Raw genomic sequence first — 17,093 nt, forward strand, 5'->3', positions numbered from 1 at the left:
GATTGGCGGAGGGGCGGCGCTCGCGCCGGGCCCCTCGCGCCAGTGGCTGAGGGCGGGCGGCGGAAGGGGCGGGGCCGGCGCGCGGCGCAGGTGGGAGCGGGCGCGGGGCGGGGGCGGTGAGGGCTGAGGGGGCCGGGATAAGGGATAGAGGATAAAGGATGCAGGATGCGGGAGCGCGGCCGGTACTAACCCTTGGGGCAGCTGCCTGAGCCGGGGCTGAGCCCGCCGCACGGGAGGACGCGGCAGCCAGGCGCGGTGGCGTCCTGCTTGCCCTGGCAGCCTCTCTCCCTTCCTCCATCCGTCCCGTATCCGCCGAGCAGGGTCTTCCCTGCCTGTCCGTCCGTCCGTCGTGCCCCGTCCTGCAGCACCGCCGAGTAGGTGCTTCCGGCCTGGCAAGCACCGTGCCCTCAGCGGGCGTGTGGGTGAGGAATGCCGACGGTGTATCCCACTGTATATGTTCACTACATATATTTGTATGCGTGTTCGATACAATGTATCGAATACATAGTGTATGTATGTATGTGAATATTCCCACGTTGGAGTGAGTTGCCCAGGGATGTGGCGGAGTTGCCGTCCCTGGAGGTGATCTAAGAGGCGTCTGCATCTGGCGCTGGGTGATGCGGAAGTGTTTTATTCACACATCGTTTTAAATATACATTTCCCTCTCCGTTTATAGGAGCGGGGAAGGTCTTTGTTATGATGGAGTCAGCTGATAGTGGGGATCTGCTGAATTTATTCCCTTTCACCTTCCCTTGGACTTTGCTTCCATTGTGTTTCAATTCAGAATGCAATAACAGTAAACACCAAGTTTCTTGAGTTTGGTATTATTAACGTATAATATGACAAAGAACTGTCATATTGTTTGAACTATTGTTCAAAAAATGAGCCAATAAATACAATTCTGTGTTCATTTCACTGATGATCTATTCAAAATCGATTCCCCTTCTCTAAATCAAACTACATTTTTACCTCCTCCTATCAGATCCTCCAGGTGTCAGGGGGGCTGCATTTCCAAGGGGCACAATAATGACGTGTTCAGAATGAATTTTGAAGAGATCAAAAATGATAATAGACACTTGGTGAGTGACTGGTCTATACGTTAGAACGTTCCTCTTGCAGGAAATGTGTGACTTGGTTAAAAATCACTTGGATTCATTTAGAAGCCTGGTGAGCTGTGGCCTTGGGAGTTGGCTGTATGTTTATCCATTTTACAGAAGGGAAAAAGCAGTTGTCATCTAGTGGGGCTTCTTTATGTAAGCAAATTAAATTAACCAGTACTTAAACTGGACACGTTGACAGCTCTGGTAACGAAGAAGCTCCTGCAGTAAATTTGTTCTAAGTTGAGAAGGTTTAAAATATATTTTAAAATGTATTCGTTTCGTTTTAGTGACAGTTGCTTGGTTAAATAAAATCTCCTAAAGACAACGTTCTTTATTCTCCAAAGATGACAGCTGTTGCAGGTAATCCATAATTGATATTCCATATGTTCATTTTGCTGTCTTTTAACTAACAAGACATCATCACCTGATGTTACTGATTGTTATTTATATGAATTTATTGTATGCAGAAAAGAATTTGTGGGGTCTGTGCTATTATACTTAAGATCTGAAGAAAAAATATTCTTTTACTGGATGACTTTTTATTTCTGAGGTGAAACTAAACGAAAATGCCAAATCCCTGGAAGTGTTCAGGGCGTGGTTGGATGGGGCTCTGAGCAGCCTGGTCCAGTGACACAAAAATGTTGGAATGAGAGGAGCTTTAAGGTCCCTTCCAGCCCAAGCTATTGCAGGATGAAAATCAAGTTTGTCAAAGGAATTACTTGCTTTTCAATATTTTGAAAACGTGCTTCATATTTTAAGATACTCTTAACTCTTTTCTGCTGGGTAGCAGTGGGTATTTAGGGAGACAACTGTCACTGTTTTGTGCTATTTGAAATTAAGATTTTTGTTTTCCATATCACATGTTTGTTTTCCATAACCATGTTCTCATATCTGCTCTGGATGGGCCAGAATCTCTTGGGTTTTCTGGCTGTGGGGGAGGGAATTATTTCTTGTTGTGCTTTTCTAACCTGGCTCTCGAATAGTGATCCATGCTTGGCAAGCAGGCGTGTGTGTTAATGATTCTTTTAAACTCTGGGGATTGGATCCTAGAGCGCAATCTGCAATTCCCCCATGTGTGGATTGGGATGGAAAGAGGCAAATTCCTGCCAAAGAGTCACTTGTGTAGCCCAAGCTTTTGGGGAGCATTTGCTTCCCTTCTCTCACATGTGAAGGGTGGCTTGTGTTTGTAAAAGCATTTTTTCCTCTACATCCAAGCCCTGTTGTTCAGCAGATCCTCTTGCTCTGTGTAGGAGGGAGATCTTGGTGTACGAAACACGGCTTATTGCTGATGGCCCTATTTTCAACTCCAGGAGAATTTATCTTGCTGAGGTTAATAATGTAAATAAATGCTTTCTATTAACAACTTGGCCATGTTATGGTCACGTTGGGATTGGCTGAAGTACAATTAATGCAATTAAAACTGGCATCAGTTTTGTAAGTCTTTGTAATTTATCAGTTCAAACTGTGGTCTCTGTTGTGCCTTCTTCCTTTTCCCTGCAGTGCTAGAGGAGGTGCTGGTGTCCATTGAGAATGAGCTGCAGGCAGTGGAGATGCAGATACAGGAGCTTGTGGATAAGCAGCAGGAACTCCTTCAGAAGAAGACGAGAGTAAAGAATCTGATAAAACAGTCCTCAGGAGAGCTGGAGGCAGGTGGAAGTAAAGACACTGAAACCTCAGCTGAGGAATGGAACAAAATAGGTTTGCAGAGTCAAATTCTAATATTTTAACAGAAAGGTGACCTAATTCAGTAGGGGAAAATGCACTTATACAATGAGCTTTGTTTGGATAATGATATTGTCCTATTTAATTTTTGTCAGCTGGCTGACATGCCAGGGTAATGGGGTAATGTTTGTACTTGTCTCATTGGACATTCCTAAACACTGATCTTGAGTTGTTCTGGGCAGAATTATCTGTTCTGTCAGAATGGCCTGTTATAACTACTTTAATTCTTTGCTTGTTGCAAAGTCACAATTTGATCTGATGTGCTCTTAGAATCCCAGAGTAAATTTTTATTGCAATACTTGCATACCAAATGGTTAAATTATATTGCAATACTTATCCCTGTTTGTGTTCTAAAACAAATTGCTCTGGACTCTCTCAGGATTTGATAATGACAATTTTGGAGTTAGGGTTGTTTCCTGGTTTTCTGTTTCTTCTTGCTTGAATGGGTAGGACATTGATGGTGTTTGTGATGGGTTATGCAGCCTCACTGTCTTACCAAATTAATGTAAATTAGATAGATGCTGACTGCCAAAAATAACCTGGAATACATTATTATTGTAGAATTAATGCAAACAGCTAGTGCCTCATGGTGGTGTGAGGGCTTCTGTCTTTCAAGTTAGAAATTAACTGAAGTCCTGAATAGTTGGTGGTTCTTGGCCATATTATGCCCTGCCAAATTTGATTCAGATACTTTGATTATTTTTTTCTCCTTTTTAATTTAATTTTCAATTTGGAAATGTCTGTATCTATCATATATATATATATATGCTTTTTGGGACTTTTTAAAAAAAGAAATTAATGTTGTAGTTGAATCCATATTTCTGTGTCTGAGGAGTATTATGCATATGTAAGAATACTGATACTTTATCATTGCAAATTATGCTATTGAACAAATCATTTGGTTTGTGTAGTTCTATGCTTAATTCTCATCTCCTGTGCTCTGAAAATTAATGCCTTTGCAATAAGATGCTGTGTATGTATTAAACAAGAGCAGCAGCTAAATTTGTTCCCACTTTGAAGCTCATGGAAGTCAGTGGGAGGCTTTTCTTGGTTTCAGAGAGCCTTGGATTTTAACTGTGCTCTTTGTAAATTTCTTTGCAGTGTCACCTCAAGTCCCAAAAGTAATTCTTACATTGAATGTGGTGTAACATGAACCTCCCACAGTTTTTCTGCATTGTAATTTTAAAAGTTTAATTTAAAATCAAAGTAATTAATTTTACTATTAATTTTAATAGCAAAAAGATGCATCAGGAAGCATAACCTAAGTTTTTACAGTATTACATCTTTTAAAAATGCAGCCTATAGCACTTAATTGAAGAAAAGAAAAACCTATTACAGGCATGTTCATGTGGTGATTTTAGGGAAGATTAAACAATTTTTCTCCCTCTTTATTTTTTTATTAAATGCTTATTATTGGTAGAATACATGGAAAAATTGTATCCCTACTTCTTTATACTATCTGTAATTGCTGCATTTGTATGAGATAAGCGTTTGAGTAACTATTGGAGGGCTCAGTGTCTGCTTTTATTTATTTTCATGGTGGGATTCTAATTTCTATTTATTTTGGACTACTGACTTGACATGATCATTAGCACTCCGAAGTTCATCTGTTTTGAGCTTTTCACATTAGTTCACATCCATGTGCAATGAGAGCTTTGTTCTGGAGGTGAATTGTGTTTGCAGTTTGAGTCTCCAAAGGTCCACCCTAGAAAATGGTGTATCCAGACTCAGGTTCTGTGGAGCTTTTGCTGTGCTATTATGAATCTATAAACACTTTCCCAGATCTAAAATTGTGTCACTGCCAGATTTAGTTATTGAATATGTAAATTACTCCTCCTTCTTTTATTTTAATTTGCTTATGAAATGTGTTTGTTGAGTTGGTTTTTTCCCTTAACAGATTTTCCATGGTATGAGAAGATAAAAACTGCACTGCAGAGCAAATTTAAACTCCAGAAGTTTAGATCGCTGCAACTTGAAACAGTAAATGCTGCAATGTCAGGAAAGGATATATTTCTTGTCATGCCTACAGGTGGTGGAAAGAGCCTTTGTTACCAGTTACCAGCTGTCTGTTCTGATGGTAAGTAAGGGGAAGGAAAAAAAGGACATAATATAAAGAATTAGATTTATTTCTCCCTTTTATAGTTATTTGGAGAATGAACATTATTTGGTGTGTTTTTTGTTTGGTTGATTTTGTTTCATTTGACTGGGTTTGTTTTTTTTTTCAATAGTTCATCCAATTGCATTGGAAGCTTACTTATTTACGAAGGCCAAATTTACCACTAGCTGTCACTGCTTAGTTCTATGGTAAATCAGCACCTCATGACACAGACATCCGACTTGTTTTGTTTTTATACTCTGTCTGTTGCAGCTCAGTTGTTTGTGGTCTAGACCCCAAGAGGAGGTGTGTGTCAAGGGTATTTAATAAGAATTATCACTTGTCAGCTTTCTAGGAGAGGAATCTGCTGCTATGTGTGAGGCTTAAGTTTACATTTGGCAGTTTCTTCAGAGCAGGGCTGATGCATCAGTTAAAAGAATAGGAGGAGATATTTGTGACGTCTGAACTGCTCAGTTTGCACAATGATTGATTGTTACAGGTTTCACGCTGGTGATATGTCCTTTGATATCTCTCATGGAAGATCAGCTCATGGTTTTGGAGCAGCTTGGTATTTCTGCAGCTTTATTAAATGCCTCAAGCAGCAAGGTGCGTTTAACTTTGTGTGTTTTGTGGTGTGTGTGCTGGTGTCTGCCCTCTGTGTAGTTACTTGTGAATGTGGATGAGACAGATTTATCAGCTGATGCTCTTCTAGCAACAATATCTGGCCAGGAAGGTGCTGTGATATGGGTAAGGTGGTTAACTATCTTGTATTTATGTTTTAGTGGCAACAACATGTGGGAAGCAACACCTTCTGTGGATCAAATAGATTTCTTGGGGCTATTTAGAGGATGTGAAGTGCCTTTGGCTGATGTGTGTTTTACATTTTTCCTCAGTTTCTAGACTTGGAGTAGGTGATTTTTTTCCACTACTACCATGTTGAGCAGTGCAGGCTTTTACATATAATTATTTATCTCTTACTATAGGGTGGTGAGCTGTTTGATCCAGAGGCCAAGAAGCAACTTATTTCCCAGTCTCTTACTAGACAATTGCTTTTTTACAATTATTTTCCTGACTAGCAGGAGGCCATGGTCATTAACTTGCACATGAAACTGAGTTTGATAAGTCAGTGGCTTGATGCAATGTGCCAAACTTGAAGCCTGCTTTGATGCAGAGCCCTCTGGAAACTCAGTAATAAAACCCACTGTCATGTGCAAGGAATTATTTTACAGTTGTAGTATCACAAGCACGTTTGGTACATCACAGTTTATTGGGAAAATATTGATACCACACGATGAAGCAAAGACACATATTCAACACTTTGCTTCTTCAAAGTTCCATCACGGGTTTGCTAAGTATTAAAATGACCGTTCTATATATTGTGGTCTTCTACAAAGACTTATAGTGGTAAATACCATGGAACACTTGATCAGTCCCTGTTAATTACACCTAATGAATTGCTAATCACCTCTTAAGAACCTTAGCACTAAGCAACCTCAGTGTGTTGTCCCAGATTGTCACCCCCTGCTGTCTGGTTTTGCTTTGAACAGGAACACGTGAAGTGGGTCCACACGGAAATGGTGAAGAGGAATTCACAGCTGAAGCTGATTTATGTGACCCCTGAGAAGATTGCCAAGAGCAAAATGTTCATGTCCAAGCTGGAGAAGGCTTATCAGGCTGGGTGCCTGGCTCGCATTGCTGTGGATGAGGTGCACTGCTGCAGTCAGTGGGGCCACGACTTCAGGCCTGGTATGCACCTCAGAAACTCCCTTTGCAGGGTTCTTCAGGCATCAGTGAGTTATGGGCTGGGCCTGAAATAAGGCCAGCTGCTTCCTTCACGTGTTAAGTGAATTCTTAATGTGTGGCAAGTACCTGTATTAGCTCAAGGAGTTTAATTCACAAATTGTCCAGGAGCTAAGTCTATGCAAATTATGATTTCAACATAGATTTTGCTGTCAGTATTCTGAAAAAATGCCTTATTCACTTTACTTTAATTGGGACTTCATAAAATCAAAGGTTTTGGTTGGCATCTTTAATATGGACAATAGTTACCTTTAATCTACTGCTACATGAAAGTGTCATTCTGTACACCACTCCCTGGCATTGATGAAAGAGGTAGAGCATTTTGTAAATTCATGAGATATATTTTAGTCATCTCTAAATCAAGTAGAAACAATTGCCCTTCGCTTACAGGGAAAGAAAGTGTGCTTCAGTCTTTTTCCTGTCTTGTAGACTGTAGGATATTGTTGGTTCCTGTTTCTTTGTCTTTGAAGGAAAACCTGATTTGAAGCAAAATTAACTGTAAAGTCACTCTTAGTGGTTTTGCTAAAAAGTGGTGCCTGAGCCAAGAGCCAGGCTAGTACAACAGGCAGTGTAGAATTTGGATATGTACCTCTGGCTGCATTTCTGTTCAAAGGCAGAAAGTGATTGCCAGTACTAAGCCTTTAATATTTTTCTAATTATTACAGTCTGGTCTATGTATCCAAATTCCACATGGCTTGTTTATTACAAAGGCTCTGTTTACTCAAAAGCTTGTTTGTAAAAACAGACCTGCAAAATAACCTGAATGTTGATTAATACAATTCCACACATATTTTTCTAACTTAAGAATTTCTATTTCTATACATTTTTGCCTTCTGAATTGTGTCTGATAGTTGCAGCCTGTCAGTACCTGGAGGGAGCCTAAAAGAAAACTGGGGAGGGACTTTTTACAAGAGCCTGGAGTGACAGGCTAAAGGGGAATGGGTTCAAACTGAGAGTAGGTTTAGATTGGGTATCAGGAAAAGCTGTGAGGGTGGTGAGGCCCTGGCACAGGCTGCCCAGAGAAGTTCTGGATGTCCCATTCCTGGAGGTGTCCAAGGCCAGGCTGGATGGGGCTCTGAGCAGTCTGGGATAGTGGAAGGTGTCCCTGCCCATGGCAGGGGGTTGGAACAAGGTGGTCTTTAAGGTGTCTTCCAACCTCACTGATTCTGTGATTGATTCTTTAAAATTCTATTAGAAGACATCTCTTTTGATAAGTGCAACCTGCTTCTTACTTCCTTTGGATGTATAAATTAGTTCTGTGGTAGATTAGCAGTAATAACGTTTATTGCAGTGTTACCCCATTAAATACTATCTACATGAATGTCTTTTTTAAGTTTGCATTTGTGGTATGAAAAATCTTTTCCTTTCCCCTTTTTGTTTTCTTGCTTAGACTACAAGTCTCTTGGTATCCTGAAAAGACAGTTTCCCAATACGCCCTTGATTGGACTGACAGCAACAGCTACCAATCATGTTTTAAAGGATGCTCAGAACATTTTGCATGTTCAGAAGTGCATTACCTTTACTGCTTCCTTCAACCGTCCCAACCTTTACTATGAGGTAGGTCTTGTTACCTGCTTTTTTTTGGCTGCAGTGCTGTTGTGCTCTCTCCTGCAGGGAGAGAGGAAGGCAGCAGGCTCAGACTGCTTCAGCCTGTTGGAAAATATGTCTTATGATGGCAGAAAGGTTGTGAATTGTTCTGTTGTGCTGTATTTTTTCACTTTGGCCGCAGGTTTGTTTATTGTTCTTGCTGGGGAAAGCTTGCTTTGGGGTTTATTTTTCGATGGGCTTTTGAGTTCTAATCTGACTGTTCATAAAAAGAATATAGTAGGTTTTTTAAAATGATGGAATAGTTGTGTTTATTATACTAGAAAAAGTAAAATAAGGTTGTTTGGCAGACTGTTTGCCCACTTGAACTCTGACATGTGCATAATATATTTTTGAGGTTCGGCATAAGCCTTCAAATAACGAAGATTTCATCGAGGACATAGTTAAGACCATTAATGGAAGGTACAAAGGACTGTCAGGTAAAAAGTGTCAAAAAAGACACGTTATCTTTCATAATCTTCAGCATTGCAAGGATATTGGGATGTTTTCAAATTATCTTGCAGCATGTAGAGAAATTCTGCCTTTACCATACATTAAACATCCAGCATTAGAATAAATGAAATTTAGTAAGTTCCATACCTTGAATAATTTCTCTCTTCGTTCATTAATGTTTAAATGTTTTTACTGTTTACTTGTATTTCTGAAGTATTGAACTGGAATGTTGGTGTCTATAGAACAATGTTTACATAGGTAATAAGAGGAAGTTTTAAGATTGTGAAAGTAAGGCTCAGAAAAGGTGATCTCTAATGTTCTTAAATCACACATTACTATCTATGTGTCAGGATACTTGTTATCTTCAACATATTTTTTCATATGTTGACATGTTTGGTCATAAGAGTCATCTGTTACTCAGTGCCCAGAATGGGTGTTATGGGGTAAATTGCAGATAAAAGCAGAACTGCAAAAGTTGGACTTGTTTAATCAATAAATTCTGTAGTGGAAATAAAGAGGAGAGACATCTTGCCAAGGCAGCAGAGCCCAGGTTTCTGGAGCAGCAGTCTGTCCCTGTCTCTGCTTGCAGCTCTGTGGCTGTGAGGAGCAGCTCCCTGAGCACAAACTGTGCTATGATGATCACAAATCACATGGCTTCATGTTTAAACCCTGACTTAGCCCAGCCTGACTAATGACAAAAAGCAGATTTAACTGAAACCTCAGATGAGATGCCACAGATATCATATAAGGCATAGCACCCCTTTAAAGAAGTTTTAATAAGCATTGTCCTCCTTGAACATTAATAGAATGCTTCCATGATTCTGTGGATTGGCACATGTATTTCCTCTTTAGCTTCAGGTCCAAGCTGATAATTGAATTTTCCTTCATGATACCAATAGTATGGACTAAATAGGCACAAAGACTGTATAATGCTTTTGAATTAATTATTTTATAAGCTAATAAAACTTTGGCAATTGTTTTTAAGTATTGAGGATTTTTTGGCCTTTTTAAGGCATTACAATGAGGCCTCTTCCACTTTTGTGCAGGAATTGTTTACTGCTTTTCTCAGAAGGATTCTGAGCAAGTTACTGTGAGTTTGCAGAAACTGGGAATCAAGGCAGGGACTTACCATGCAAACATGGATGCTAAATATAAGACCAAAGTTCATAAAGGATGGGCAACAAATCAAATCCAGGTTAAGTAAATACTTTATATGGACTTATGCCTTATTTAAACAAATTGTGGTTTGGTATCTTGACGATTTCTTAACCTTTTTTTTTTTTTTTTCCCCAGGTTGTAGTGGCAACTGTTGCTTTTGGCATGGGAATTGATAAACCTGATGTGAGGTTTGTAATTCATCACTCTATGAGCAAGTCCATGGAAAACTACTACCAAGAGAGTGGACGTGCAGGTATTGTAGGAGGTGGCTTTTGCAAAGTTGATACTTATATCTATTAAACCAATAAAATTGTCCTTCAATTTTTCAGACATTTGTGCAAAGTCTCTTGCCTTTGAGACAGTTTTCAAAGGGTATAATGAAACTGCCTCTGTAAAGAGGCTTTAAATATAAATTTTATGACCAGGCCTCTACTGCAGTGTAACAAAGAATAACTAGGCATCTAGACCTCCACTCAGCATTTTTTAAATACTTGATCTTCTATCAAATCTCTGCCCTACCAGAATAATGTGACATGGATTTGATACACAATTTTTTTGTTTTGTTTTGTTTTGTATAGCGCCTGGGATGTGTGATTTGCCCAGATTGTCTCTAGATGATGTTTAATCACTGTATGAATTTCAGAAATATGGGTGGGATGGGGAGTCTGGAGCAGGGAATTTTAAGAATTGATCAATGTTTAGTGGCACTTAATACCTGTTGTAGCCAAACTCCACCCCCAAAAACGTTTTGGAGTGTTTTGGGTTTTTTAATCTTGTTCATCTCATTACTTTTTTAAAGGCAGATTTAAGTCTGTGTGCAAAAAAGCTTGTCAAGGAACTTGAGGGGCAATTGGTTGAGATTGTAATTATCTGTTCATTTTAATGCACTGCAGGTAGAGACGACCAAAAAGCTGACTGCATTTTGTATTATGGGTTTGGGGATATATTCAGAATCAGCTCAATGGTGGTGATGGAAAATGTTGGCCAAGAGAAGCTGTATGATATGGTATCTTATTGCCAAAATATGAACAAGTAAGTTACTGTGGTGGCTTGGTTGCTTTGTTTTTAAATGGGCTAATTTTGTTGGGGATTTTAGGGGGCATAAAAAAACAAACAAAAAAAACCCAACCAAACAAAACAAACAAAAAAAAAACCAAAACCAAAAAAAAAAAAAAAAACCACCCAAAAAACACCTGAAGCAAAACCAAAATTAACCCATCACCAAACAAAACCACCCACAAAAACAGGAACAAGCTTGCCAGCTTCAGTATGGAATTCTGGACATGGTTATTTTGAGGTGAAATATCTGTCAACAAACAGTTTGGCTTTCAAATCCCAGTCAGAGGAAATACCGGAGTTCTGTGGTTTGGACTCTAAGCTACAGTGTTTAGTGGCTGCACAGAAATCCATTGCTGCTTCACCTGCTTCCCTGAGATATATAGAATACTTCATGGAAAACATGTATCTGTCTTGTGGACAACTGGTGCATCCAGTAAAGCCTTTTTTGGCCTCAGTGTAACAGTGAGTTCATATTCTTTCCGTTTTTCAGTCTCTTGAAAATGCAGATTATACTCCTCTGCTTCAACCAAACTGTTCCTACACTGTGTTTAATCATTATCTGTAGTGGCACAACTGATAGGGAATACTGGTGTTGCACTATTTGATTTTTCCTCTGATAATTCTTCATGCTTGTTTTGAGATCTGAGCTGTCCCTAGGGACCTTTTTTGTCACTTTCATGATGTACAGTGCAGGTGTGATATATTCATGTTGGTTCTGTGCCCCCCTCTGCTCTCTGCTCTTCAGGTGTCGCCGGGTGCTCATAGCCCATCACTTTGATGAAGTGTGGGATTCTGCAAACTGCAACAGAATGTGTGATAACTGCTGTAGAGAGAATGGTAGGTACAGGACAGAGAACACAGGAAAAGCTGATTTAAAGAAATACCTGGTGTAGAAAAACTGTAAGCAAATTTTGTGACCTGTGCTTGTATTACTGACTGTTTTCAAGGAGCAGATTTTGTTATGAATATCAATTTCTGGTGGTCTGCTGTTTGCCAAGTTCAGGGTATTTAGCAGGATAATTCCTGGTTTGGATTTTTGCCTGAGGTTGGACACTTCATTATTTTCCAGGCTCAGCTGTTCACCTGTTCCCAAAAGGGAAGCTGGGGCAAGGGGGAGATTGGCTTACCTGTTTTAAAAGGATTCTGGTATGTGTCAGGTTTTGTTTCATGATTTGTTTGGGTGTCAAAGCTTTATTGAGGAGGAGCCCCTGCATGCCAGACTGTTCACACTAAGGCTCTGAGAACTTTGCACATTCTCCTACATCTTGTCTGGAAAAATCCCTGAGGATTTCAATGTTGCATGCTCACGAGATGTTCCTGTGTCAGAAGTGCACGTGACAGGTGTGCAGAACAACTGAGCACTCTTAATTCAAGGTTTTGCCATGATTTTTGGTGCCCATCAAAAAGCTGAAAGACTCAGTAGATGAACAGAGCATCTGTTGTTGCGCTTAAAAAGTGAATGCTGTGACTTAAACATGGGAAACCCCATGGAAAGCAAGAAGCTCTGAAAGGAGAACTGAAAGTTGGTCTTGGGCATCTCTGAAGGATGCACAAAATCACCTGAAATCCCATTGAGGACCACCACCACCTAGGTGAATTCTTGTAATATGTGGAAAGTACCATCTCACCATATCATGTATCTGTTGCAAAAAGTATTTTGATAATAAAGTGATCAACCCTTGAAAAAACTGGGGAATAATTCTGTATTCAAAGCTGTTCTCATAACTAGACTTTATTTCCCTCTATGTTTTTGGGGTGTAAAGTAGACAAACCAAAATTCAACTTTTTTTCATTATACAGTTTTAGTATATAACAAAAGTCTTTTGCAAAATCTTGCAAGTAACAATGTCTCGTTGTCTCCTAATTAAAAATGAGGCTTAGCTGAAATGTACTCTGGGATCAGAAGTTGGGAAGAGCAGGGAGCTGGCTTGTCCCCAAGGCTTGCAGGAGCTGTGTGATGAAATAAAGTTGAAATATATCCTGTTTACTGCTTCTTCACCTCCAGGGCCTTTTGGTACTTAAGCAAGCTCTAAGGAAATGTAGCAGTAGTACTTGTTTTTCTGTGCTTAATCCTCAGTATCACAGGAGTAAGTTGGGGTAATTCTGTGCCATGAACTGATCATGGAGGAGAAGGATGATCATTATGCACTACATTGATGTGTTGGTGCTCAGGATTGTTATGGATGATAAAGCTAATTATTATAGTGTAATTATTGCTTTTTATGGCTGTCTCATTTTGTCCATAACTGTCTTGAGAGAAGAAATGTCTCACTTACAGGCTTCACCTCCTCTGTGATCTCTAATTTTTTTCATAATAAATACTATGGATGAGGAAAAGGAATCCAGTTGTAGAGTGACATGCTAGCTACCTTGCAAGTTCTATGCTTTGAAATAATTTCTGGTTTTTAATGTCAAAGACCAGTACAAATGTTTGTCAGATGGGTGTTTAAATTTAATAATGAAAATTTAATAATGAAGGAGAAAAATATGTGAGTCTAAGTATATCCTGATTTGACAGAAGGAAAGTTACTGCTTTATTTGTTAAGTTAGGTTAAAAGCAAAACAAAAAAGCCTTGTTATTATACAGCACAAAGATAGGTATTTATAGCTACATATAACTACATATATATAACTACAAAAAGCTTTCTGTTTAAATGTTCTTTACTTCTACTTGCAGCGTGTGAGAAGATGGATGTAACAGGATACTGCAGGGATCTAATAAAGATCCTTGAGCAAGCTGACAGCATGAGTGAGAAACTCACCCCACTGAAACTAATCGATGCCTGGTCTGGGAAAGGTGTGTCCAAATTCAGGGTGCCTGAAGTTACTCCACCCAAGCACCCTCGAGAGGAGCTGGAGAGAATTATTGCCCATTTACTGCTGCAGCAGTATCTGAAGTATGTCAGATAACTATTTTGTTTTCTTTGTTTTGGTTTTTTAACATTTAGAAGTCATTTTTCTTTGCTCACTTGTTATTTCTGTATAACACTAATGGATACATTCTGTAGTCTTGTTTTTATGTCAGATGCATTTAATGTATTCTTAAAAACCCTTCAGATACTGCTATATTTCCATTTCAAAAGTTGGAGGAACATTTGAAATGCTGCATCTTGAGCAATTTAAAAAAGCTGTGGTCTTCGGTATTAAAGTAGAATGTTTAAATTTGCAGCAGCATTCATTTTGGAGAAGTCTGCAATTCATACAGATCTCATTTCCATTCCATGGATAAGGAAAGCAAATGGTGTTGCCCACGATGTCTAAGTCAGGAAAGACTGGCTTATGTGGAAAGTGGTAGTCAAAAATTTTAAGAAAGAATAGTGAAACTAACAACAGTGCTGCCTCTGTAAGCTGTGTGCTATGTATTTTTGTCTTCTCAAATGATTTTATAAGTTCAAGAAAATCTAGAAATATCTAATCCCTTTGTCTTAATTTTTCTTTGCATCTCTTCATACAGCTTTTTTAATACTACTAAGAGGGTGAGCAGATGGCTTATTACATCTTTCCACCTCATTTTCCTCCATGTGTTTCAAGAGATTGACAAGTGTGTCTGAGTGTTCTTGTGTGTGTAAAGGTCCACAAACTGAATTATGTTAAGTGTTGATCACAGTAGCTCTAAGTCACCTGCCTACTTGAATAGATAAAGCAGAATGAAGCTGCTATTTGGAACATCCATCAGAAGGGTTAATGTCTCCATTTCCTTATGGAAAGAGTTGTCGAGATTGAAGCAGGCTGCCCAGGGAAGTGGTGGAGTCACCATTCCTGGGTGTGTTCACAAAACATGTGGATGTGGCACTTGAGGACATGACTTAGTGGTGGTGCTGGGTTGATGGTTGGACTAGGTGATCTTGGAGGTCTTTTTTAACTTTAATAATTCTATGACTTTTTTTCCCTCTGCATAATTTGGCCTCCCTCTCCAACCTTCCCTTGTAACAGTGATTTAATTCCTGCAGGGAGGATTTCAGCTTCACAGCCTTTGCTACAATATCCTACCTGAAGGTGGGACCAAAAGCCCGGCTGCTGAAAAACGAGGGACACGTCATCACCATAGAAGGGGTAACAAACAGGAAAAGTGTTTTCAAGGTATTTAGATCTGTTCTGATTTGCCATACAGATATCTTCTCCATTAGAGCTTAATTTAATGATTTGGTATCTGCTCAAAACACGTTTTGTAGTAATGCAGGCAACCTCATAATTATCTTCTCTTTTGTGTGGGAACAGGGAAAAAGAAGAATGTTAGAATTTTAATTGAACTCTTCATATCTTGCAGGTTAAACCATCTCAATCTTCAGATTCAAAAGGAAGCAGAGAAAATGCTCAGACTGGATCAAAGACTGTCCAAGATTCAGTGGGGAAGAAATCACAGACACATAAACGGCCCAGTTGTGGTCCTAATTTAAAGGCAAAGAAGCCTAAGTTTCAGGCAGGTGGAAATGACCAACCAGTAGTTATTGACTGAGTGTCACACACTATATTTAGGATTTAGTCATGGTTGCTGCTCCACAGACAATGCAGTGTGTAAGTTTGTGCTTTAGTAATGATACTTTTTTTATTTAATAAACACGGAACGGGGAACAAGTGTCTTAAAAAGCTGTCAAATCTAGAAGGCTAGTAGTAAAGGAAAAAGTGTTTCATACCAAAATAATTGGTGTAAATCTTAGGATACAGCAAGGATTACAAAACCTATATAAATGACCATGTTACCTTTTCAAAACTCTTTTGGAAGTGTATATAGTAACACCATGGCAGGTTCATGCAGTCTGAAAAGGACTGCCAGAGATCCAGAGGTTTCCAGACTTCCTTCCTGTGGGAGTCTCCACCCACTACTCCTGTGAGAGTCATGTTAAGGTTTCTCTCCTTTGCAGCACAGGACTTGGTGGTCCTTGGGTCTGCATGAAGACCCTGTCACCTGCTGTTCCTTCTGCCTGCTGTGCAGGTGACTCTCCTCTTCACCGGTGACTCCACTGCAGCCAGGGCACTGCTTCCTCAGAGCAGGTGCTGTCACCAGCCCCAGGGAGTGACATCAGACAGCTGGAGATTGGGATGCTCCAGCATCCCTCCTCTGGAGCCCTGGCTGGGTGTGCCCAAAGCTGCTACTGTGCCAGGGCTGGTTCTTCCAGCCCGTGTGGGCATTGCCATCTCTGCAGTTCTGAGTAGGGACACGTGTCCCTACACCCACTGTGGCATGTTTGAGTGAAATACTGTATGTATTTATGAGTGAAATATTATGTGTATTTATTCCTTTGAAATATGCGTGTTGCTCTTAAAATTGGACTTCTCTAGGTTGTTATTCAACCTAGAAATTTATGACTTCTTTGTTTTCCAGAAGTACCTAAATTTAAGTTTACAAACAAGACAACCTGCCAGCCTAGGAAAAACTGAACAGCTACTGCTGCCTGCAAGCATTCTCAGGGCACATATGCTGCCTGCAAGCATTCTCAGGCACATATGCTGAGTGCTAGATTCAATTTTATTTTCTTACTTTTAATATCTTAGCAGCCAAATATGAAAAAGGCATGTTCAGTTTCTCTAATAAATGCAAGTTCTGGGTGGTTGCATTTTGGTTCTCCTCCCTTACACGTATAACAAATCTAAAACTGATATCATTAAGAATATGCTGTTCCATCTTTATTTTTCTGGTGAAATTGTGACAGTGACTAAAGCCTATAGTCGTTCACCCATCCTTTAGCTGAGACCTTTGCCAAAAATTGAAAATTTAGTTTAAAACAGTCATTCTCCTAAAAAAAAAATATGAAGTGATTTGTCTGGGACAAGTCTAAATATGTACTGTCGGCTTTGTATTGAGTAGAGTACAATAAATTGTTCCCAATTTGACCCAAAATAAATAGTAACTCCCAGGCAGCAACTGTAGAACAAAATCAAAAGCCAGGATGAAACAATTGCTATCCAGGGCTGGCACTGTGCGGTACAGTGTAGCTCTACCCAACGCCTGGACAGCTGAAGGGACAAGCAGTTAAAAAGCTGCTCTCAGCTGACATCTCAGCCTGGCTTTCATTGTGCAAAGCTTGTGTTTCTGCCCTTAACTGAGAAGAAAATACATTTATTTCAGAAGTAAACTCAAGGGTTGGGGGGGGAAGGAAAAAAAAAGAGTAAGGCCATATATT

The 17,093-nt window shown here is 39.6% G+C and overlaps 1 protein-coding gene across 4 annotated transcripts; it reads left to right on the plus strand.

Annotated features, from left to right (window-relative positions):
- The first annotated feature begins 66 nt into the window (after positions 1–66).
- Positions 67–16,489, plus strand: RECQL (RecQ like helicase). Of its 4 annotated transcripts, none has more exons than XM_066184404.1 (15): positions 67–90; positions 1,394–1,460; positions 2,601–2,798; positions 4,720–4,899; positions 5,417–5,523; positions 6,465–6,663; positions 8,108–8,274; positions 8,660–8,741; positions 9,801–9,949; positions 10,048–10,165; positions 10,806–10,944; positions 11,717–11,808; positions 13,649–13,868; positions 14,922–15,051; positions 15,239–16,489. In XM_066184404.1, exons 2-15 carry the CDS (start codon positions 1,445–1,447, stop codon positions 15,425–15,427), a joined length of 1,986 nt encoding a protein of 661 aa, XP_066040501.1. In that variant the 5' UTR covers positions 67–90; positions 1,394–1,444; the 3' UTR covers positions 15,428–16,489. The 4 variants fall into 4 exon arrangements, with proteins under 4 accessions (XP_066040501.1, XP_066040503.1, XP_066040502.1 ...); XM_066184406.1 differs by lacking the exon at positions 67–90 and adding an exon at positions 192–422 and having other exon boundaries at positions 1,388–1,460; XM_066184405.1 differs by lacking the exon at positions 67–90 and adding an exon at positions 192–422.
- Positions 16,490–17,093: the final 604 nt, after the last annotated feature.

Source organism: Chamaea fasciata, unplaced genomic scaffold, assembly GCF_029207755.1.
Source record: "Chamaea fasciata isolate MVZ Bird 193981 ecotype frontalis unplaced genomic scaffold, bChaFas1.0.hap1 SCAF_5, whole genome shotgun sequence".
In the NCBI taxonomy this organism is placed as follows: Eukaryota; Metazoa; Chordata; class Aves; order Passeriformes; family Sylviidae; genus Chamaea; species Chamaea fasciata.

Excerpts from the sequence above, each read along its gene's own strand:
- RECQL (XM_066184404.1), top strand. Across the intron at positions 10,166-10,805 it reads CCAAGAGAGTGGACGTGCAG|GTAGAGACGACCAAAAAGCT; the intron begins GTATTGTAGGAG and ends AATGCACTGCAG. Across the intron at positions 15,052-15,238 it reads ACAGGAAAAGTGTTTTCAAG|GTTAAACCATCTCAATCTTC; the intron begins GTATTTAGATCT and ends CATATCTTGCAG.